Here is a 24,011-nt window from a genome sequence, read left to right as displayed (position 1 = left end):
ATACAGCCAGAGTAGTCGGCACCTTCTGCAGTGAAGGCTAACACACAAGTTACTAAGTAATTGCCATCAAAGCTGGTAGGTTAGCATACAAAGTATGACTGACAGCTATAAGCCCTCAAACCGCTGATTGAATCACCATCTTTATAGAGATATGAATTATTGAAATATTCCATCAAGCCAACTGATGAATGATTGCCTGTAATATGCTTTCCTCCCTCCAAAGTCACCTGAAATGACTGAACACAGAGAATTCAGCTTTCTGGTATAATGCCTGTTGCTAGGATTAAACCTGAGAGCTTCCAATTACAGCTTGTCTAACTGCTGGGCAACGCTGCAACTCTGTAACCTAGGCCACAAATAAGCTTTACCATGCACTAGACGGAAGGATGTAGAGGCGAGGAGGCCCCCGCTGTAAATCAGTTTCAGTTTGCTGTGTTACCTTGCAATGACTTACAGTTTTATGATACTAAATGAGGCCTTACAGAGGTAGCACCATCTGTACGAGCTGCTCTATGTCATTAAAGTCCGAACAGCAGTGTAAATATCTATTTCATGACTGGAAAAAGCAGCATGTGCGAAAAGGCAAGAAAAACATGTACAATATATTTCTACCATCTTTTTTGGCACATCTGCTCTGCTGAGAGAATTTGATAAAAGAGTCCATGCAGCCCAACCCGGCATAACTGCTCAGCGGGGCTAAATGATCGGGAGACATGCTGACTTAAAGTGCTCTAATAGCACTAGATCATATAACCCATCGCTACTGCCCTGCTGTAATAGACTAATTATGGCTCGGTGCAATACAAAAGACAGCAGCTGAGCACAATCTCCCTGTTGCAGCCTCCCAATCCATTTCTCACGCATTCTGGGGCCCAAATTAGAGATGGAGCCCACTGTAATCCCCTTCAAAACATACACACAGGACACGAGGACAGGGGAAGATGAATTTCAGATTTGCGTCTGCCTGCACGGCAAGTTCTTCACTGGCTTAAACAGGAAGTGCCACTCAGATAATTTATTACACCTAATGGGACAGAATGTAATGAATATAATAATGGCTGTTCATTCTTTTTTCTTTCTCATAACTTAATCTGAAACATTATCATACAAATGGGCTCATAATTCCACTTCAATTTACCACAGTCCAATCTTATAAATTGTATTTTATTTGACCGTTTTTTGACATTTAAGGGACATTTTGTATTCAATTTTCTAGCACTTATGACCCTTATAAGCATAACAACAGATATAATACAATGATATCCAAAAGTAGAGAAAATGGTCACGGATTCTTTTTTTTCCTTTTACATAAAACAGATACCACTTTCTGCAGCAAATTCAATTCTACAAATCTGCAACATGTAAAAGCGGCGTCAGATTAGAAAAAAGCAGGAATATGTTATCCAACATAACATGGATTCTTACAGGCCATCTAACTCAAGGGCTTGTTGCGAACCTTAACACAGAAATGACTTAGAATTAGAGAGCGCTCTTCCACCAGATGCTCTGCATGTCGTATATTTACCGCACACGCTTCTAATAATCAGTGTGCGTGTGCCAAGGAATGTGTCTAGAGCGGCAGAAACATTTCAGATCAGCGGGACATTCTTCGTTTGCCCTCGAGAAACTTAACTTTGAGATGAGATAAGTAAAACACATCGTAGTCAAAATTTTCCACATGAAATGTACAAGTCTCTTTGAACTGCACACCATGACCAAAGATTAAACAGTGACTCACATGGGAGCGAGGACAGAGAGAATCCATTTCATTCTCATACTTGTTTTAATTTTGCTCAATTCTTAAACTTTACTTGCAAAACCGCAACAAATCTAAAACACTGAGTCTTAGTGAACATAATAACAGGGTTGCTTTCATTCTCCCTGAGCACTGAAGGATTTGAGGTTCCAGATCTCCACACACTGAAACTGCAGTTATCCTTTATTACACCATATTTAACATAACTACCCTATTAAAACCTCTACGCGAGACTCAGCCAGGTTTGGTGAGAACAATAGTTGTGGTTATAAATATGCACAACTGTTGTTACACTGCCTTGCCAGATGAGTTGGCAGAGGTAAGAACATCAGCTCTGATCTGAACCCTCAGCAGTCCAGGATAAGTGAATCATCGTGTTTTATACAATCGGCCTCCCATAGCTGCTCGCCTCAAAATGAGTGCCATTTACCGAATCTGACTAACGAGCTTCACAATGGCGCAGCGTCACCTCTGCTGCCCCGGCGTCTCAACCCTGCCAAGTTAATAACCACATCTGTGCTAACACACTGTTAGTGAATGACCAAGCCTGAGAAAGCTATGAGATTTGTTTATGACTGGGCTCATCTCTATTAACCGAATCCTCTTCTCTTGGGAGAGACGTTAACCTCTTTAGACCACCCCAATGATTCAAATGATTTATTATTCTCTACATTACATGTTTTCTTTTTATGGTTTGATACATTTTGATTAAGAGTCAGTCAATAAAATGCATATAGAGGAAAAATGACCACGATGATCATCTTAGAGCCAAAGGTGGCGTTTGCGAGTCGTTTTTGTTTTGTATGACCAAGAATCCAAAAGGTTGACGTATAAAAACTTTGTCCAAAGTCCAAGAGCTTCAATTCAGTGATATAAAACAGACTAACAAACACCAGTTTGATTTGGGCCATTCGGGGGAATTGAATCAGCAAGTCGCCGGTTAACGTGATGCACTATTGTCATGTGTTGATGTCAAACATCTCACCTACAACTCTAAAGCCAGCCGTTGAACTTCCCAAGAATATACCACAGATGTCCACTTTATAAGCAGTACTAGGCTTGAACTGAGAATAATGCAACAATGTGAGTGAGTGGAGAGCGTTGATACACACACAGAGCCGTAACCTATGTATGCGTTTCCCCTTAATGTAGATTCATCATGCAAGGCCATGTGGAAGTTATAGACTTGAAGTAAAATAACATTCACAAGAATACATCGACAGCTTCTTTCGCGATCCATGGACGCTCATTTATTATTTTAGCAGCGTCCTCTAGAGATCTGAGAGTTCTGAGACAAACGTCTGGCTACTCATCCAAGATAATGATAATGGAATTTTAGTGCAGTGGATGTCATTAGCACTAAATTGGTGCAGCATCAGCGTGAGGATCTTGTTCAGGAAAAACAAACCAACGGTCGCGATCTATGTCTTTTACAAACAATTCAAGAATAATCACATTCCTGTTTTTTTGCACGTCACTGAAGTCTTCTGTGAATATTGTGTTTTTAATCAAAACTTTTTCTAAAATAAAGTTTTAACAAGAGGTAAAAAGGACAATGGAAATGATTTACATAACTGAAAGAAGCCTAAGTGCCCATTATTCTTTCATACTATGCAAATTAAGTTATTCACCTTCACCAAAGGCAATAGACTGAATTTAAATAATATTCAATACACATTCATTAATCTGCCAACCCACAAAGGTTTAAATAGCTGCTTCAACACACAGTCCAATCGGTCCCTGTTGGTGCAGCTCGATCTGCATCATGTCACTCACTGGTGATGTAAATGTAGAGATGCTGTCATGTGAATTTAGGATTAGGAACGTCTGGTTTCTGCAGTCAGGAAGGGAAAAGGGGAGCAGACAGGAAGCAGACACGGAGTTGGAGTTCTGCAGGGCATTTGCACAGCTCTGTTGTCACATTGTGACTCATTTATTCCCAGCAGGATTTTCAATTACCAATGATTAAAAACCCCTTTGGTATTCCCTATTAGGATAAGCAGGAGCTGCCTTAATAACGAGAAGGAACTTCACCAGCATAAGTGAAATGCCCAATAATTATGCAGTTTGTAAGGCTGAAACAATACTTAAAAAGAACAGTATCCCATTATTGACATTTATACTACTAACCTAATTTATAGCAATTAAAAGCCAGCGGATTCTCTTCCATTTCCCTGATAGTCACCAGTATCTGCTGCATGTTGCCTACGAGCGTTTGTGAAGTCCTAAGGCTCTGCAAAGTTAGAAATGTTGTTGGCTTGACACGGTGCATTTGTTCAAAGTGAAGAATTATTATGGCATTATTAAAGCAAGACCATTAAAAGGGGCATTCATGCAAAACAGGGTGACCCTGGGCTAGTGCTGCTCTCCGCAACCTTGCTGAATAGAGGCCGGCGTACAATGGGGGAAACGCAGCTACAACTGTAAATGAGTTTGTCGCAGCGTCACACGGATTACCTTCCAGAGGAAAACAAATACAGAACTGCACATGTGAGTAGAAACAGACTGCGGAAAATCAACAAGGATAGAGCATATTACATGTATCTTTGCTGTATATAAAAACATGAAATCAAAACGGAATTCATTTATATCGTCAACCTTTTATTTACATTCTTGAAAAGAATAGAGATCTGGTTTCATTTATTGACTAAACGACTAAAGAGTGATGACAAATGGCCGTGTGAGTAATGGAATTTCTTGCAGTCTTTTGCTGGAGGAAAGTCCCCGTAGTCAGAACATTTTAATTCTTGCTGTAGACATTACTGGATACAATCATTAACGCTTTCGTGCGTCAGAACCGCAACTCTCTAGATTCTCTAGGTTAATTTTCAAAAACATCTATGGATATATCCTCTCTTTTGTCGAATAATACTTGGCGACGCAGCTCATACTGAAGGCAACTCTGTCCTATTTTCTATGCGGGTGAGACAGACACGGACGGACAGGTTAAAACCAGACGAGCGTGCGATCCTCTCTGGCCTCTCTCTCCATCTTTGAGAGTGTTTGACACCTCTGTTGTCACCTCCTCCAGCGTGGACACTGTGGTTCATGCATGCATTTGCATTAATGCACCTGAATGCAAGCTATGGCAGATCAATACTGACATGTGCAATGCTACACAATAACAATTGTAGCCGTACAGAATGTTACCTCCACATGCACTAATACCATTTCCGATTCATCACGGCACGAGCGAGCAACATTAGACCAGAAACTAGCGAGGCATCGCTCCTGTAGAACTGTTTTCTTTAACTGTGACTGATACGAAACAGAGAAAAGCTGTCACAGTGTGATAGGGACATGCCGTGCGGTGTAGTCTTGTTTACAGTGACCTGCAGCTGAGATTACTTCTAGTCCAATCAGATTACGGTTGTCATTATGTGTCAGAAGGTGAGAAAGCCACAGGGACATAGTGCTGAACCAAGGCACACGCAAACTGCTGCTGGAAGAAAAACTTACCGCCATAACACAAATCTGACAATCCACAGATTTAAACTCATTGTTGCATTTCTAATTTCTGTAAATCTGTTCACTTAAGCACAGTTCAGTCTCATTCCCAGGGGTGGGGCACATGTTACACTTGGGGAACAGAAGGCAATCAAGGGACAACAAATAGAAATCATGCGAGCTTGCGTTCTGCTGTCTAGCTTTCGCTCTCCGTCTTGTGGTGTCTCCCGACCATGAGCTTTATTTGCTCTGATAAAAGTGCAGACAGCAGTGTCTGCCGATCAAGGATGCCACTCAAGGAGCAGACACAAAATAATGTGCCATTAAAACGTGTACATCAACACAACATTCAAACAGTCCGGGACAAAGAAAGCACACTCGAGGCCAATACTTGGCAATAGACAAAGACTTCTGATAAAAGTGTAATTTGAAAGAAACATCTGCAAACTCTTCAATGACAATTGTTGCCATGGCAAAGCTGAGGCACTCGAAACGTGGATTTCAGTTCCACTTTCGCTCCTAATGGGACACGATTTAGCCTTAAGAGTGTTACATTTCTGCCAACTCTGGAAATGAAAGATTTCCTGGGATTGCTTTGTGATGTTTTGTTAGCAAATAGTGACAATTTAGAGATGCGTCTAAGTAGGGTGGGTTGTTTCTAATGTCTAGTACAGTAGAAAGTGGAATTCAGAGCAAATAAAACATTTTGTTTTGCCTTTTTTCGACTATAGTAAACTATTTTCTTATATTTGCTACGGCTAAGGAGCTTAGTCTTTCTCTCGCTCAACAATATAATCTGGTTGTGACTGCACTATGGCAGCACGGATTGATCACATTGTGTCTAGAAAACTTTGCCAAGTAGCAGAATTAGAGTAATCCAGCGACATATTTAAGTTCCTGTGTTTACTACCAGATTTGCCTATAAAAAGGAGTGAGGGAAAATACTAGACACTTAGAAGCAGGAAGACTTTTTTTTGTATTGACTTAGCATCTTTCTCATCACAGTGGCATTTTGTCATCTCCACATTCTTACCCTCATTTAAGGGAAATAGGGTTACAAGACAAACTCCTGTTGTACGTCTCAGCAGTCTGAAGACAAACCCGACACAAACTGAGCATTCATACGGAAAAAATTAAATGTGCCGGGGTCAGCCAAGAGCTCCTTAAAACAAACATCACAGTAGGGTGAAACTCTGGATCTGAACTACTTCAGGTCAGCTGAAAAATATGGACACTTGACAGGCAGAGCTGCCCGTTAACTCTGCGGGGACACACTCCCGTTGCAAAAGCACATGAACTCGTGCTCAACCGTTTGTTTACAAAACAGTGTCCGACATAAGTGGAGGGTGTCAGGATTGTGAACGGGTTCATGAATGAGGTCGAAAGTGGATTTAGGCAGCACTATGTAAATGACCTTTGTCGTAGGATTTTAATGAGCACTAATCTGCCTGAATGACCTGGTCTCAACTCTCTCTCCCACCCTATTAACAAAGAGCCTCTGTCAGCGAGTTTCCCTCTGCTGAGGGAGAGGGCAGACGAGAGTCAGAGTGCGCACACACACACACACACACACACACACACACACACACACACACACACACACACACACACACACACACACACACACACACACACACACACACACACACACACACACACACACACACACACACACACACACACACTAGATGAAGCTGCTTTTCCAGGAAATGGAGATAAACAAATAAACTTAGTTGTCTCTCTCTCTCCCTCTCTCTCTCTCTCTCTCTCTCTCTCTCTCTCTCTCTCTCTCTCGTTCTCTCTCTTCTTCTTAGCTGTGCTGAAATTATAATGAAGGGAACTCTTTCAAAGTAAATAAACAGATGAATGAAACACAAAAACAAAAACACACACACACACACACACACACACACTTGTAATTGTGTAATTGATGCAAATTATGCCTCCACTGCAAAGTAACATCTCTGGAGATGAGACTAGCTTGCATAAATTGACATTTACAGAGAATAATCCGGGGTGTTAAACACTGCAAAGTAATCTTATGAAGCCAGTTGATTTAAATACAATTTGATTAAATTCTGCCGCTCTGCGTGTAGTGCATGGTTTCTTTTATTGTGACCCACATGGCATTTGGCAGCTGAAGCCAAACTCATGTCTGTGAATATTGTTCTTATTTACAGAGGAGGGATAAAAAGGAGAGGTCATATCAGACTCAAGGCTGGCGAACAGATTTAGAAACATAAACAAATGTGTTTTACCTTTATGGGAACATATGTTACCCATCATAGGATGTACCCAAAAGAAATAGTCAATATTAGTAAATTGCTTCCATTGATGACAAACAAATGACAACAAAAGTGTCTAAAATATTTAGTATTGTACGGTCAATTTAGGGTTCCAAAATCTAAAAATGTTTTTACAGTGGGTGCGTGATTTGCTTTGTGCTTCCAATGGTGTGAGTGTCCAACTCGCCAACTCGCATACAAATAATGAATCACACCTTCACAGGATCTCCCAACTGCACTGAACAGACAGAGCGAGAGAAAGAAAAACATTCCCTCTCTCTCTCTCTCTCTCTGAATAAGCAGCGTATTAATGATAACTTCCTGCATGTGTGGAAATGGGGGGGCTTGGCATGCCCAAGTCCCCCGAGTGGCTCCCGTCACCCAGCACAGGCCACACTTCCCCTTTTGCCGCGGCCTTTTCCCTCTCTGTGGAAACCAGATGAACGATTCCACTCGACCTCTGACCTTCAGTAGGCAGATATGTGACACGCAGTTAGGAGCACATTAGCAGCTGAGAGCCTGCGGGCATGCCAGGATTGGCAGGGTCAGGATATTCCTACAGGACATGCCTGGAGTCCAACCCTTCAGGATTGAATGACTGTGGGTCCTCATCTATAACGATTCCTCCAAGGGCATGGTATTTAGCAGAAGGCCGTTTGAGGCTTATAGAACATTCTGCGCTTCCACACACTCAATCACTCATTCTTTCAATACATAGTGACCTACTTCTTTAGCTTTGGCGTGCACCCCGGCTTTCAAATCCTGAGGTGTGACACGCGAGACGGAAAGCAAATGAAGCAGTTGGGGCAAATTGTAGCACTGGGCTATTTCCTGTCAATAAATGACACCCAGAAAGTCCGAACAGAGCAGCAAGCCCTGATCTCAGTCATTATGATTACTGCAGCAGACATGTCAGCGATGACTGTCACTGGGCTTATTGTTCACATTATCACAGGAGAGCATGCCACTAAAGACTCTCAGCGGTGCTCCTATATGTTGCCTTGGAAACCTATTACAGTCAAAAAAGAAAAAACACTTCCACAGCTTGAAAAAAAAAAAAAAAAGGAAGGATGCCAGACTTGACATCCCATAATGAGCTGGTTGTGAATGGGGTTCAGTAGGGGGCTTCACTCGGGGCTGTGGGGACTGTCAACATAAATACCCAGACTTCATGCTCCCTTTCAACAAGGGGAGAATACCCCATAGAGAAGTTGTCACTGGGGATGTCCAAATTTAAAAAGGCTTAACAGCATCAAAAATATTGCACTTGTTTACACTCTGGGCTAAGTGTGGGTGCAGTGTTAATGTGTTAAAATAGCAGACATGCAGTGTGGATGTCTGATAAGTGCTGGAGAAGAGAGGGTTCTGGGATGGCAGATATCAAACTGAGCCTTCGGAGCATGAACACACACACACACACACACACACACACACACACACACACACACACACACACACACACACACACACACACACACACACACACACACACACACACACACACACACACACACACACACACACATCTCATGAAAAAAATAAAAACCTATCACACACTTTTGCTCGTGTTTTACATCCCAGGGCTGTTTCCATCTCCTGGGGGGGCCAGAGTGCTGACTCGACAGGAAGCGTCCTTGACAAGAGCACACATGGCCTTTATTCAGCCACTGGACTACAGAGGCAGGGAGAGGGTGAGATGCTGAACAGGATTAATATTTCAACACTGACGGGGATACAGAAGAAAGTGAACTCCTGCACAACACAACCAAGTAGGGCCCATTTATGTGCTACATTTTACCTGAGCAATCTTCATCCAAATATATGTTTTCCTCTGTTAAAAATGACTTTTTTCCCCCCCTTAAAAAAGGGACAGTCTCATTTTGCAATCATCCCAATTCAGTCTGCAACACTCCCGCATAGAAAAAACATGTTATGTCACACACGTCTCATCAGACTCTTTCTGACAACCCCTGAGCCTTGTAGACATTGAGTAGCTTACCTAAAATGAATTTAGAGACCCCTGTGGCCTATTGGGATACTAACTGGTACTGAGATGCATGTCTGCTTTCTCACGCAGCAGCGGCAGTGATGTGCATCAAGTGTAAAGGCCTGTTTCACAGCGGGCATGGCACGGTAGTTATGAGACAGCCATTACAAAGCAGCTAGACCCAAAATGTGCCGCTTCCCCTGAGGGGAGGAGCACACAAGCAGCAAAGTATTCATGAGGGAAGGCTTTAGGGAAAAACTTGAAAAGAAAAAAGTATGTGTGAATTTGTTTTGTCATCCCTTTTCCAAGTGATTTAACTTGTACCCATTTATTCAAAAGGGTTTTACAAGTTCAGGTTCAAAACAGTGTGGTTGGGTTTTATCTAAGAAATATCTTCAGGTCGACAGGAAGTAATGTACATTTGTACATTGTTTTTATCTCAGGCTGTTGTATGGATAAATAGAAGTCAGTACATTGCAGAAAATCTACATTTTAAGTAATTTAGTCTATTATTGAGTCCTATATCGTCATTAAAAATGTAATGTAAAGCCTTATTTGCAATAAATACGATTTTACAAAGGATACTGTGACAATTGACATTTAACAGCTGGATGCCTCACTGTGTACCTTCTTTGATATTTCTTCAAATTGATTTGAAGTAACTACTAGCAGCAGAAAATGTGTTTTCTATCAGTTTTTTTGTTAACTGCTTGGTTTCAGACCCGCGCTAATAAGAAGCCTGTGCAGCTACTTAAACTGCTGTGGTGCCATTTCCTCCTCCATCTATGTTTTGTATACTCCTGTAGTGCCATTTACCTGAAAGGAAACATTTATTACTGTAGAGCCTAATGAATTATGTTGGGTATGAGAAATGTCTTACAGAGTGTGCGCGTGGCTCCATAGTGTTGTGTCTTAACTGGACTTTATGCCCGTATCACTCTCTATACAGTCTAAAAGCTATTTTATTCTCCCTCCTTTTTCCACAGCATATATAGTAGTACACTATAGTATTATCAATATTGCATATGTTGTTACTTCAGCATACGTAATTACTTATTTATATATTTTACTACTAAATCCATGATACATGCTGTTTGTACGACCCCATAGCGTCCCCAAACACAACACACAATATGTTGGTGCATGAGCCGCAGTAGCTCCCATGTCTAAGACAGAGGAGACACGGAAAAGAGCAACACCTGAAAGAAAGAAAAAAAAAAAAAAAAAGCTGTCATGATGGAACTTTAATTGAGTTTAAACACCAAGGCACACACATCTACCTCTTTAAAAAAAAAATGCAGCTACTACAACTACTACAGAGAGTGAAGCAGCATGGGAAATTCTCTAAATCTGTTCCCTCAGATTGTATAAACAGCATTGCACGTCGAGTCTCAGCCTCAGAGGACATAATGCTATTTCATAACAAAAGCCTCCTCAGCCTCTCCCCAAGTGAAGAGGCTTCATCATCAATATCCTGATTGGGATTACAGGAGGAGCCCGGCGCTAATCAACAATAAGAACACTTGAGCCTCTTGCACGCCGTTGTGATTTTGTCGGGTAATGATCGCAGAAACGCTGAGGGCTTTGATTTCTAGACAAACAAATTTAAGAAACAAGATGGTGGGTCTGCCCTACATTTATATGCTGAAAAGGAGGGACTAGACTCCTTTGTTCTTCACAAATATACAGCTGATGGTGGAAAAAGAGAGGAAGTGATGGTTTGCGTATGTGTGTGTGGCGGGGGGGGATTAAAGAAAAGACAAGAGCATCACAGTAGCAACATATTTACAGACATGTCTTCCTTTTCTCTTCACTATATCATTTCCACACAAAGCCCAAACAAGAACCTCCATTCCAAGCAGACTGTAAAATATGAATGGCCACTTTACATAACAATTGATATAAACCCGGCTGTGGGATTCCTGCATGACAATGAAGACCGTCTCCACACATAATCGCTGCCCTCAACTTCCACTACTGCATTGTAGTCTACCTCCCAAAGAAGCCTAAGCATGGCAGCACTGGTGTCAGCAAAGACCTGTTGTCAATTCCAGGGAAGTATTCGCAAGGTAATCTAGTTCCACTCGAGGATCCTGAGAATGAAAGTTGCCAGCTAGGGCATAATTTAGGGCCTCTACTGACGTTTTAGGGAATTTGGCTTTGACCAAGTCTGGGTGAAATGGGGGCACTGCTTGCTTTGGGGTGGGTGGAGTGCAGTTAGAGAGGGTTAGGTGGGCTTACATTCAACTGTTCCATAAAAGGAGTGGACGAGGATCAGAGCTGCAGAGGCTGCCGGGAGAAGAAGCCTCGTACTGCAGCCCATTGTTCTGCTCTGACAGTGTATACTCATCTGAGGGGACGACGACTAGGGACATAGCTAAGTGACCATAACAAAGACTTATATCACAATACAGTCCGCCTCAGAGACGCTCAATGCCAAGCGTTCCCATGCTGCTGTCCATGGCATACATTTCCCTAAGTGGTCACACTTGCTGCCATATGGAGATTTGAAAATGAGTAGGATAAAAGCCATAAATGACATGAAAATAATCCTAAATTATGCTGCATTTTCCCTGCAGGAAAAAAACAACCTTTTTTAATCAGGTGATGAAAATTCCCGCAAGGCGCTCCATTTCCACGATATAGTTTATTCTCTCCATAGACGAGCAGTTCATTAAGTCCCTATATCTTCAAACCTCAGCAATCCTCCTTACATGGTTTATGAACTGACTCATGATCTAATGGTACCTATATTAATAATTCAACCTTAAACTGCTTTGGAGTGTATGTGAATAAAGTAATTGCCTCACACACACACACACACTCAAGGCCGCAAACACAACCTTGTACATGCAGATGAAAACAGGTTACTCTGAATATACGATGGATATTATAGGGTGCGATAGTGGCAGCACATCCTGTAAAAAGTCTTAAGTGAGGGAAGATTATTAATGACTTCACTTCTATGTCCTTTCAATCCATCTCTACTGGCTTCTCTGTGTGTCGGCTAGTTTTTCTGTCTGTCTAAAACTGCTTGTTTGTCCAACTGTCTGTCTTTATCTCTCTCCCTCTGTTTGGCTTGACAGGTCTGCCAGTCTGTCTATTTGTATTTCAGTTTGTCTCCCCCGCCTGTAAGTAAGTGAGAATGAGGTGAAACTGGGTGAGGATGTTTGGCGGAGCAGAGACAAATCTGCGATGCATGACCCCCTCCGCTCAGGCTTGCACGGCGAGCTGTCAATCGGGGAGTTGATTGTTTGGCTTTTGTTTGCGACATCAGCTCTGTGCTGTGTGGATTCACAGTGAAGAGGTGATTTAGAAGGATTCACGGCACTTCCTCTTCCACCAAAGGGCTGTGACCACTGCATGTTAGGGACATATCATCAGTCTGCGGTTGCTATGTAGGAGAGTCTGGCCCTCAGGCAAACAAGAAATATTCCAAAAGGACAAGTGTTGAGACACACAGTAGTATGCAAAGCTGTTCTGAGAAACTTCCCATTTCAGCTCTGCTTGTTTGTTAATTATTCAACGATATAATCCAGAATATTTAAATGCTCATAATAATCTTCTCTCGTAATATCCCCCATGTCGAAATAAATATGGATTTAGCCTAATCCTCTTTAAAACAAAGCTGAGTATTAGAAATATGTCACTTGACCGGTTACACAAACTAGTGCCTTTCAGTAAAAGTCACACAAGGCCAGCTGTAATGAAGACAAACTTTCAGAGGGGCTGTGTTTACCAATGAGGCCAAATTTAATTAAGGTAGGCTTTCTGATGACTTTGTTCACACGTTCAAGTCAAACCAAGACTCTATTTGACTGTGTAACACGAACCCTAAGACTGAACTGAGGTTAGAGCGATCTAAGATTCTTGGACGATGGCGCCAGGCTCCGGAAGCCAATCCCATCATGTAAAAAAAAAAAAAAAAAAAGAAAAGAAAAATGTTGTGGGACCAGAGAAGACACTACTCATTTCCAGATTTGTCTGAGAGACTTTCCTTAAGAAAGAAGTCTCAAGGGCTATTAAATAAATAGGGGTTGGTTTGAAAGAGCATTGGTTTAAAGATCTGCTGAAATAGTGGTTCTGTGGTTCACCCGGCGCAGATGAAGCAGAACCGAGAGTGCACATCTCAGACGTTAACAAAGGGTGACCGTAGATGGCTACACGATCGTCCCAAAATACAAAAAAGGATCCATAAATATGCATTGAGGGACGAGACTGCAGGAGGGAAAACTCTCACGCACACTCACTGTGCAGTATTCTTTTGTCCATTTCCTTCCATTTGCTCCTGTTTGGGTATTTTATGACTCCAAACCTGCTTGCACTGAGGTGGATACACACGGGAATAAAAGCTGTTTTACACAAATTCTCAGTTTATACAGTATAATCCATTGTCTCTGAAATTCCTTCACTGTGTATTTTATGTAAGATTAGAACGGGTGAACTGAATAGTGTGTTGCAAGGTTAACCGAAACGAAAACAAACTCGACCAGGCTTTACTTTGCAGAAGCCACAGGACTCCAAACCCAGATGAAGCTTTAATGATGTGGGATTCAAATTCAGACCAAAAGAACGGTTTATGGGATGGCCTCAGCAGTCGCAGTGGAGTCCCCATTCATCCCAGCATGAAGCAGTGTGGCGAGCGATTAACGTTTAATGAATAGAACAATTAACTCTAACAGTGTAGAAGGGTCAAAAAGAAGCAATTAGCGTGATGAACTCCAGCCTTCCGTACTGAGTATGTCTAGATTGATCCACTAATGAAGAGTTTGACTAGCTGACTGCAGCGTATTTGGACGGAGCTGCTCGGGCCAGCTTAACCTTCTCTCAGAGAAAACTTCATAAATGTTGAGGAAAAAGGTTAAACTTGTACTGTACTGTCCTCTGTTGCCAGGAAAATCATAATCGGGGTCTTACAGAGCTACAAATGTCCACTTGTGCTGTCGAACGTACATGATCCATGATCTTCGATCAACCCCATCTTTGCTGTTAGTGTACTTTTTAAGCTTAACTAAGCACCTGCCACAACACGCTCCCAACACTTACCTCAATTAGTATTAGTTTAGAGAAGTATGTCCCATAGTGTTCACATGCAGGGAGATCTACTCAACATTCACCTTCCAACAACAAATTCACATTTGTTGTCGGAAGGTGCAGGAGCCCACAAATGCTTCTAACATTTAACCACACGAGACAAAAGCATACCTACGAAATGCCGCTGCCTTTGTAAAAGAATATGTGCGATACACAACGGTACATTGTGTTTGTGTAGGCGTGTTAGAGGAATGTAGTAACTGCCAGGTAATTAGGGTTCAGATTCAGGTATGTAGAGCCGCAGGGAGGCCAGAGCAAGAGACAGACAGACAGACACTCGGTGGGTTTAGCATGGCTTAATCTCCTGCCGAGCATAGCTACTACAAAAGCACTCAGGTAGGGACATATCGACACTGGTGTGGTCTCCATGATCAAAGCTTTCAGCGCAGCCCTGCCCTCATGCCTTGGAAATGGACCAATTAGGGATAAGGGGGGGGTTGAGAGTTGGTTGTGCTAGGCTCCATACACCAAGCTGGCAGGAGCTTCAGACAAGGTAATTATACCCACTCTCAATGTCTGTCTCTCCAACACTCATACTCACTGCTATCATGCCTCACTTATCTCTCGACACCCCTACATTATGTCCCTAAAACACAGTCCAAGGTAACATGGCCTGATCTGAGCCAAACTGTAGCTCCATGTAGGACAATTAAGCTTCGTTGTAGATAGCGGAGCTTTAACCCTCCCCAGAAACTGCTCGGTGCTTTATGGAATCCTCCACCAGGTAACGTCGGGAAGACTAGCGAAGCAGCATACGTCTCAGCCTTCATCATTCTGATTTACGGAGCTTGTCTGAGCATCGCAGGGAACGCTGTCACTGTTCATTTTTAACAACATCTTTGTAGGAAAGAGGATTAATTCATCAAGTCGGGGCAGAAACTGGAAGCAGGGCTTGAGAAAAATGACAAGAATGTGCTTCGTCACGTTTTTAGAAGCGCTCATGAAATGGTTCGTCTAGATAGAAACTGTCTAGATTTTGGTTGACAAGCCTGACTATAATGGTTAGAGGATTACTCCATTATTTGATGACTTTATTCATAGAATATTAATTGCCAAAAATTGACAACCCTCTTTTTACTTTAAGCCATTTATCAAATGAAAGTGCCAAAAAACATTTGCTGGTTTCAGCTTGTTGTATGTGAGGATTCCAGGATGAGCGGAGCCGCTTGTCTAAATAGCTTGAGGAGTATCTAAACTCTATAGAGCACACGTATTGCTGATAGAATTACAATAACCCTAACCCCAATGTCTGCCATGTAAACCAGCGTAAACAGTGTCAGTGTGATATTACAGGACAAACTTTTCGTTTTGTCTCCACGGCAATTTGTAACAAAGCCCCCTTTAGTGTGCGACCTCCCAGCTAGTAGATGTGTGGGAGATGGACGTAATTAGCCTTCTTGGACTATATTTAACAAGTGCCTACCTAAGGCAATACAGTAAAAGCAATCCCTGAGATGACTGACAGCATGCATACAGAGCCTCTATACAGTACGCTACAAATTTTTTTTGTTACTTTTTATGAGAGAATTTAATGATCCCCCTCCAGAGTAATCACTGCGAGTGTAGTAATGAGTGTGTGCTAGACAGAGATGTAGAGAGAGGGGAAACATGTGCGGATGTGTTGATTTGCAAGTGCGTTTGCAATCTGGATCCTGACACAGACAGATGCTCAGGCCTGCTCTCTTGTCACTCTCCATCCTGTTGGGGCACTTGATATCTTCATTTCTTTTTTCCTCAATCTCCGCCGTTCAAAGGGGACGACAGGGTCATTATTGCGTACATGTACTGTACCCATAGCAGAGGCTGCTGTTACCATGAGAGGATTCCTTAAGCTTACTGAACACATTTCTTTTTTGGATTAAAGCAAGCAGGTGTTTTGCTTTTTCTTGCTTTTTGTTTTGCCAGCACTGAGTGGAAGAAATGTGTAAAAAAAAAAAACACATGTTTACTGTAGCCACTTAACATCTAGTTTCTCTGTTTTGCTGTTTCTGACTGGAATCTGCCTTCGTTGCAGTGAACCATAACATGTAGCCTTGAGTATTACAGACATGATACAAACATGACTCAGACTTGAGTCCTAAGGGGGCTTTCTTTGTGTGTCACACATCATTTAGTATGGAAATTAAATTAATTTAGACAATCCCAATAACTGGTTACCTAAGATGGCCAACTAAAAGTGACAGTGCTGTGACCTTTTCACCTTATACGTGATGCAGATACTATGTGGTCCTGTAGACAGGCTGTCTGTAGGGCTGCTGAAACCTTGGACCAGAATAGCTCTGATAATGTATCTGTCATGAACGTGTTTCATCAGGACCTGTTCCCCGGCACCACTGTGGAAAACCAAATGGCTGTACTGCCCGGCAGGCCTGCTTTATTTAAAGCTTTAAAGACTGTGTGATACACAAATACCGTAGCTTGCATATGTAATTCAAATACAATACATCTCCAAAAAGGGAGGTAGGGACATTTCTACTGCCACAAGCATACATTTAATATTTCAACATGAACTAAATGTCTAAATGTTGAGATTATCATTTGACGACTCCTGTTAATGAACGGAGAGAAAGCTCCGTGAAGGTTTGTTGAATTGTAAATTTCAGCTCTGTGAAATGTCATCTTTCTATCCAAGTTCACATGGCCGGGGAATAAAAAAGTGGCCTAAAAGCCAGTTGATCATGTGAGAAACAGCACAGTAGGAGTGAGCCCCTCTCATCCCTTCTTGCTTAAATGAGAAGGCCAGCTGCAAATACAGCTTTCCCACATTTGCACAGGATCCCAGGAGATGGGTGGTCAAGACAGAAACTCCCTCACTGCATTACAAAAAGAGGGAAACCATCCAGCGAATGGATAGGTTGTTGCAGTGATAGCACTTAAGGACATACGTGATGTGGCTCCTTTTCCAGTTATCAGTTTTTTTCAATTGTCTCGTGAATTATTGCACATACAATTTTCTACAGATGGGAAAGTGATCACATGCACTTGAGACAATAGATGCTATAAAACATAAAAGGAACACTTGACATTGCATGGCTGTGGCACCCACAGAGAACCAGAAGAGTGCGTGGCCTGGCTTAGATCACGTCACTGCGTTTAGTCCGAAGGGTCAAAGCAGTGAGGTCAAAGGTCATTGTGATAGCCATCAGTCCTCACCACACCCAGCTGCTCTGCAAAGCACTAAATACTGGTACTTGTCGTTTATGCTTAACAAAGACGGTTTAAAAAGGCCCTAAACACGAGTTGTTTACCAAAAGAGCCACTAAGTGGGTGTATATGTCACTTTTTCCATGTGACGGGAACGTGATCCATCCCTTTTTAGTGCTCCACATAACCCCGCTTTTCTTTAATGCAAACAGCAGTTCACTTTGCTAATTGACTTTCTCTGTCCTCTCGGGACAATAGAGGCTGGTCCTTGACTTCTTTATGACTTCCCCTTTATGAGTCCTTGGTTGATTATGCCTTTAAGAAGCCCTTAATAAAGACTAAGCAAAGAGAGCTTTCGGCGGAAGGCATGGGAAACTCTAAAGGCTGTTGTGAAAGGCTTTCTCCCTCCTAATGGCAAAATGCCAGCCCTATAGCATGGGACAAAGATGAAGAGGATATTCGCCAAAACACATAGGCTAAATGAGAAGTGTTCCACTGAGGTAATGAAAAAGCTCTTAGTAAGCCTTATATTAAGTTTTGTTTTTTTCATTTCACAATAACATCACATGGATATGCGGTGGAAAACAGAATGGAAAAAATACATAACACGGCATCTTGAATGGAAATCTGTGCGTTCAAATTCAATCTCAGCTTTAACCTGAGCTTCACTGTGCTGTGAATGTATACATTTTGGTGGCACTGCAGTGGAAAGAGATATGAACACCTTGGTTCCAACACATTAGATTTTCTGGATTAGCGATATATTTTATTTTTTATGGTTTTTCACACCAAGCCATGCGAGTTGTCCAGTCAGCCTGGAAGCATTTGACAACCAGTTGACCAGCAAAAGGGTCATCTTGAACAAAAACTTAATTTCCTGCTTGGCGAAAGTGCTGGGATGCTAATCAAGATTAAAAAGGACTCAAACAGGAAGTGAGGTGAGTGTTTGTCATGTAAGGTGTTTTTTTGCTATGGAAAGCTAATAAAACAATCAGTTAAAAGCTACCTTTCCTTCTGCTTACCTCCCTGACAGAAGCAACACTTCACTGCATTTCTTACATTCTTCAGGGCGGTTAAGCTGGAGGCCTCATGATTCCCACCCACCACATTTGATCAGCTGTTCTGTGGGAGTCGGAGAAAGGCCTTGCACGTCTAACTGTCCTGCACCAACCCGGCCAGCGAAAACAACGTGCCCACCTATTTACTACCCTTTCTTTCTCTGAATGACACCCAGGTTTTTCATCACCCACCCATCGGCACAATGCTGGACACATGCCTCCGCAGTCCGCTTCAATGGACGGAAATTGGGAGCGTAAAACAGAGCAGTAGTGAAAGGACATGTGGCTCCATCAGCTTGGATACAAACAATGGAGAATCTCCCAGTGTTTAGCTTCTACTTCCTCCCGAAACACAGCACTAACAAAGACGCTCTATTATGTCTGCCATTTCCAGTTCCAGTTTCTGGATGAGACCGGGATGAGAACAGATCTTCAAATTGTTTGGCAATTATTTTACGTAAAAGAGGGATTTATCGGATAAGATAAAAAATAGAGGGGGAAATGGAATTGGACGTAAAAATACTGCACAACTACAAAGCCCTTCAACTTCATAATCTCAAACACAAATGCCATGACACACTCGTCAAAAAAAAAAAAAAAAGGATGGGTTCTTTATTTGTTTACCTTGGCACCATTCACAGCACTTCTCCGAAACAAAGCTGACATACCAACTGTACACTTTACAAATACTTAGGAAAAGCTGATCAGATTTGATCGTTTCTCCTGAACATTTTTACTCTCAGTAAAAGACATTTATGAGAGTTACGTTCCAACCAAAAGAGTAAAGATGGTATTAACTCTACGACCCCAGTGCATTTGCCAACAGGCAAACAGGCAGCACCATCCTCTCTGCTTATATTGTTCCCTGATGAGAAATGTGCAGCCCGTAGCACAAGTGTTTGTTTACATCATAAGAAATAATACTCTCTCTCAGACAAGGGGTCTCCACGGCCTTGATAAGGATCATGGGTATTTATTACACCCAGCAGAGCCCTTTCAGTGAATTGTATGATAATAATCTAGCACACACTAGAGAGGATTTCTGAATCTTAGTGCTTATATTGACTATGTTTTTTGCATATTGACAAACAATGGAGACAAAGCCAGTAACACAAAGATGAACAGAGGGGCTGTCAGGCCAGAGTCCATGAAAATCCCTGCTTATTGAGAGCACAGAGGACAGTTTAAATGTGGATGGAGATCTTGGGTTGTACTATACAATGAACATCCCTCGAGACTGACATTGTGTGTGTCCTGTAATCACCCCGAGTCTGGCTCTCTGCTCTCAGCCTCCGCTGGGGGTGACATCTCATGTCAAAGGCAGAGTGAAGGGAGATATCTACAGACTATCAATCATATCCCAGTTAGTCAAACCTCCATCAGCTGGTCACAGCACAATCTCTCACACTTCTACTGGGGAGAAAAGCACTGGGCTGGAGCCAATTAAAAACTACAGGGTTAGACATTCTCACACACACACACACACACACACACACACACACACACACACACACACACACACACACACACACACACACACACACACACACACACACACACACACACACACACACACACACACACACACACACACACACACACACACGGAAAAAAAAAGCGACAGAGGAAGACCTTGACCTGCTCATTCCCCTTCCAAAACCTCAATGCCAAAGTTTTTGCCTCTAAATAAATACAGCCTTCAATAAAAAGGGAGAGATAGTTTAACCCTCTGGAACCGACACTTTGTTTCAGCCCTGGTTTGACAGATAATCCCTCACAAATCCTAAATCTCTGTGGGATTCACAGTCAGCCAATGTGGCAGACATGTACAGAAAAGACAAAAAGAGCTTACAACACATGCAAAAATAAAGAATCAGTTTAAAAAGCAAAGAGCACTGGATTTAGGATTTGATTCCCCAGCCTAACTCCTTCGGGTGGAACATTTTTGAAGACTTTAGTAGAAATATAAAATCTATGCATTTTCAGAGAAGACATTACTACCCAGGACATCTGTTTCCACCTTTAATTGTCAGGATCAGATCGAGACCTTCAAGGCTCTAGATCAGTTGCATCAAGTGTGCAAGTTCTTGAATACCACAAAGAATTCCCTTAAGGAGGCCCTAAGGCCGGGAGGACTAGAGGACTTTACTTCTAAATCAGTAATTCTCTAGGTAATAATGTCAATCAGAAATATACACATTGCTGATTTAGGGCTAAAAAAAAGTCCCAGCATTCAAAAACAAAATGCACATGCCATTATAGAGAGAAACTAGTTCTGCTGACCAGCTATACCTAGCCTTGACAGTTTCATGCAGTGTCAGGTTTAGTATTCAGTTGTAAATAAAACTGCATGCTGCTGTATGTCGCCAGCAAGAAACTACAGAGGTCACAGCCTCTGCCTCCTCAACGGCCTGCAGTGCCTCCCTGTATGTAAACAGCAGTCATTCAGTGGAGCCCTCTCAGCTGCTAAGGCATATGATTCAGACACTTCTGAAGAAAAGGTCACTCGCGGTCCTGTGAAAACAAGAGGCCCTCTCAGTCTGGCTCCAGGACTGCGACAGCCTACCCAGCTGGGCGCTCTTCATTTACTTCCGCTGCCATCGATAGCCCGTTCGCCATTCATCACAGCAAAGAGCCAGGGCCTATATCCTCGTGGGCCTGGTTGATCCACCCACACTAAATGCTGAGGCAAGTCACTGGACAGGTGAGGTCAGAGTAGATTAATAATCAAGAGTGTAAATCTTTCCACCCCTACGGGAAGTCACAGACATGGTGAACGCTCCTTTAAGATCTCCTCTCTCCACGCTCTGCCTATTGATCGGCAGCAACTTCATTCCCATCACTCAATGTGACAGCAAACACTCACACTTCTGCAAAGTGCAGCGGGGCTGAAAATGTTTAGGCATCACTCTGGCATTTACCTATGGCTCCGTTTCTTCTACCTTATTTTGATGTTGAACACATAAGTGAAATGTGCTATTTACATATGATATAGGCTCTATCTGACTGACAGGAGGCTTTCAACAAAATGATGCATGACACTGAGCAGGTGACAGTCCCTTTTGTGTCGTATATAAACACCATAACAGCCGCCTCTGCAAATCATTCAATCTGTGTTTAGTCAAGAAAATTACATTTCCTCCAGCGTGAAAGGATTTTCGTGGCTATTGAAAACCAACTCCTCAAATCTGGTGTCTTATTTAATCGTTTTTTTGTTTTTGTTTATTAATAGAAAAGTTTAGATAGTGGATATCACACTTAAGGACTCGTTAAGTGGGACAATTTTGCAGTGTATCAGGCATGTATAGCTTTAATGCATTGTTTGTCATGTATGACATTTGACAGGTGATGGTCCCTTTTGTGCCATGTGACCATCATGACCTGTGTCTACCCATGTTCCTCTTACCTTATTAGAATAGGGCGGCTTGGCGAGGTTGATGCCATCTCTGATGAGCTTATCCCTGATCATGATCTTCAGCTTCAGCTTGGGGTAAATCACCAGCTCCCTCCTGTTGCCCAGCGTCAGGTTCCTCTGCCCGGCCATGTACCCACCGTTGCGCCCAACCCGTTCACTGTTGGGCTCGGTCCAGGACTTGGATCCCCGCAGTTTGGACTCGTACTGGTCCACCATGTGACTGGTATAAACCTCAGCTGCGGGTGGCATCGGCTCCAGGGTGAAGTAGAGTCCACTGGCCGTCTCGTTGGCTTCATCCTTTAGCCTTCTCACCGCCTCGTGAATCCTCTGCCTGTGGTGAGGGATGTAGACGCCGATGGCATCCAGGTCGGGGTCTCCTATTTGTTTGCAAACCTCCAGATCGTCATAACCATTATCCACAAAAGCCTCGACGTACTGGGCAAGCTGGAGGGTCTTCAGCCACTCGTAAACGATGACAGGTCCGTTGCTTGTCATTTTGGCTGCTGCCAGATCGGCTACAACTCGGAGGGAAGAAGACACTAAAGTGATGGTTACTTTCCCACACGGCGTTTCAAACGCATTATAAGATCGCAACTAACAACGTGTGCTTTCTCTGAGTATTAAGGGAGTAAAGATGACTGCATTAAACAATTTGTGGATCATCCATACCAAATATGTTTAGTTACCCCGATACCTTGTGTGTCCGCGGTGTTTTAAGACATAACAAACAGAGCCGTAAGTGAATTAAAGGCTCAGCCGGACAGTCAGCATGACTGTAACACCTGTCAATATTTACACATTAAGATCACTTCAGTTTCACTTGAAAACAGCTTTCCAATCCCAATTGTCAGTTTAGCATTTCAGTTACTTAGGCTACCATGCGCCGTCAGTCCCAGTAATAAGGCTTCCTTAAACAAATAAGAAAGCCGTCGCCTCAAACTATTGTCATTCAAATAGCTGCTCGACCAGATTTCGTCCGTTACGCACGGCAGCTGCTGCCTCTTAAAAAAACGTTTCCACGGCTGATCCTCCTTCCTTGTACTCCTCGGTATCGCTGAACGTCAGCGCGATGAATGAATAAATCCAAATGTTGCCAAACGGGCTTTAAAAATGACAGAAAGTCGACTGCCGACGATTGACGGCTTCCGCGTCAAACAACCGTCCACCAGTCTACGCGTAGTCCAGTTCTTCCAGCCGGCACATCACTACACTGGAGCTGCAGCCAAGAGCCAACATGCTCACTGCTGCTCCTCTACCGTCCACGCCCCCCAAATCTCACTGTACCCATTTAAAAATAGTGATGAGTCCTTTTTTTTTCTCCTTCTTCTTCCTTCTCCCAACTTGTCACGCCGCTTCGGGGGGCACACAGTAGGTCACCAAGTTCCGACCGACTTGGCCAAAGTTGGTCCGAAGTGAAAGCGCATATTAGACCTGTCGCACAGCTGAAATGAATATCCAAGCTGCTGGTTTGTTTCACGTTATTCTTCCCCGACGATGTGATTTCGTTCACCGCACCTCTCTCTCTCTCTCTCTCTCTCTCTCTCTCTCTCTCTCTCTCTCTCCTCTCTCCTCTCTCTCCTCTCTCTCTCTCTCTCTCTCTCTCTCTCTCTCTCTCTCTCTCTCTCATACACACACACGCTCTCACTCATTCAGCAGTTCCACGGTTTGGTTTCTCAACACGCATGAGCTCCCTCTATGTGGTAACTGGGGAACTGAAGATTTCTCAGCACTTGAGCTGATGTAATAGGACAAACTGAGGTACCAAGTCATCCACCCATCCATCTATCCTTCATCTGTATGAACAGACATTTGGTGCAATTTCTTT

The 24,011-nt window shown here is 42.8% G+C and overlaps 1 protein-coding gene across 3 annotated transcripts in view; it reads right to left on the bottom strand.

The window, feature by feature from the left end:
- sash1a (SAM and SH3 domain containing 1a) overlaps positions 1–23,705 on the bottom strand; it is a 153,229-nt gene extending 129,524 nt beyond the window's left edge. For 2 of the 3 annotated variants that reach the window (XM_029462627.1, XM_029462628.1), the window contains exon 1: positions 22,178–23,703. In XM_029462627.1, coding sequence (XP_029318487.1) covers positions 22,178–22,681 — 504 coding nt within the window. In that variant the 5' untranslated portion in view covers positions 22,682–23,703. Of the gene's footprint in view, positions 1–22,177 lie in introns of all 3 variants that reach the window. The other variant, XM_029462626.1, reaches the window with a different exon arrangement.
- Positions 23,706–24,011: the final 306 nt, after the last annotated feature.

Source organism: Cottoperca gobio, chromosome 24 (assembly GCF_900634415.1).
Source record: "Cottoperca gobio chromosome 24, fCotGob3.1, whole genome shotgun sequence".
In the NCBI taxonomy this organism is placed as follows: Eukaryota; Metazoa; Chordata; class Actinopteri; order Perciformes; family Bovichtidae; genus Cottoperca; species Cottoperca gobio.
This window is presented reverse-complemented; position numbering and strand designations above follow the sequence as displayed.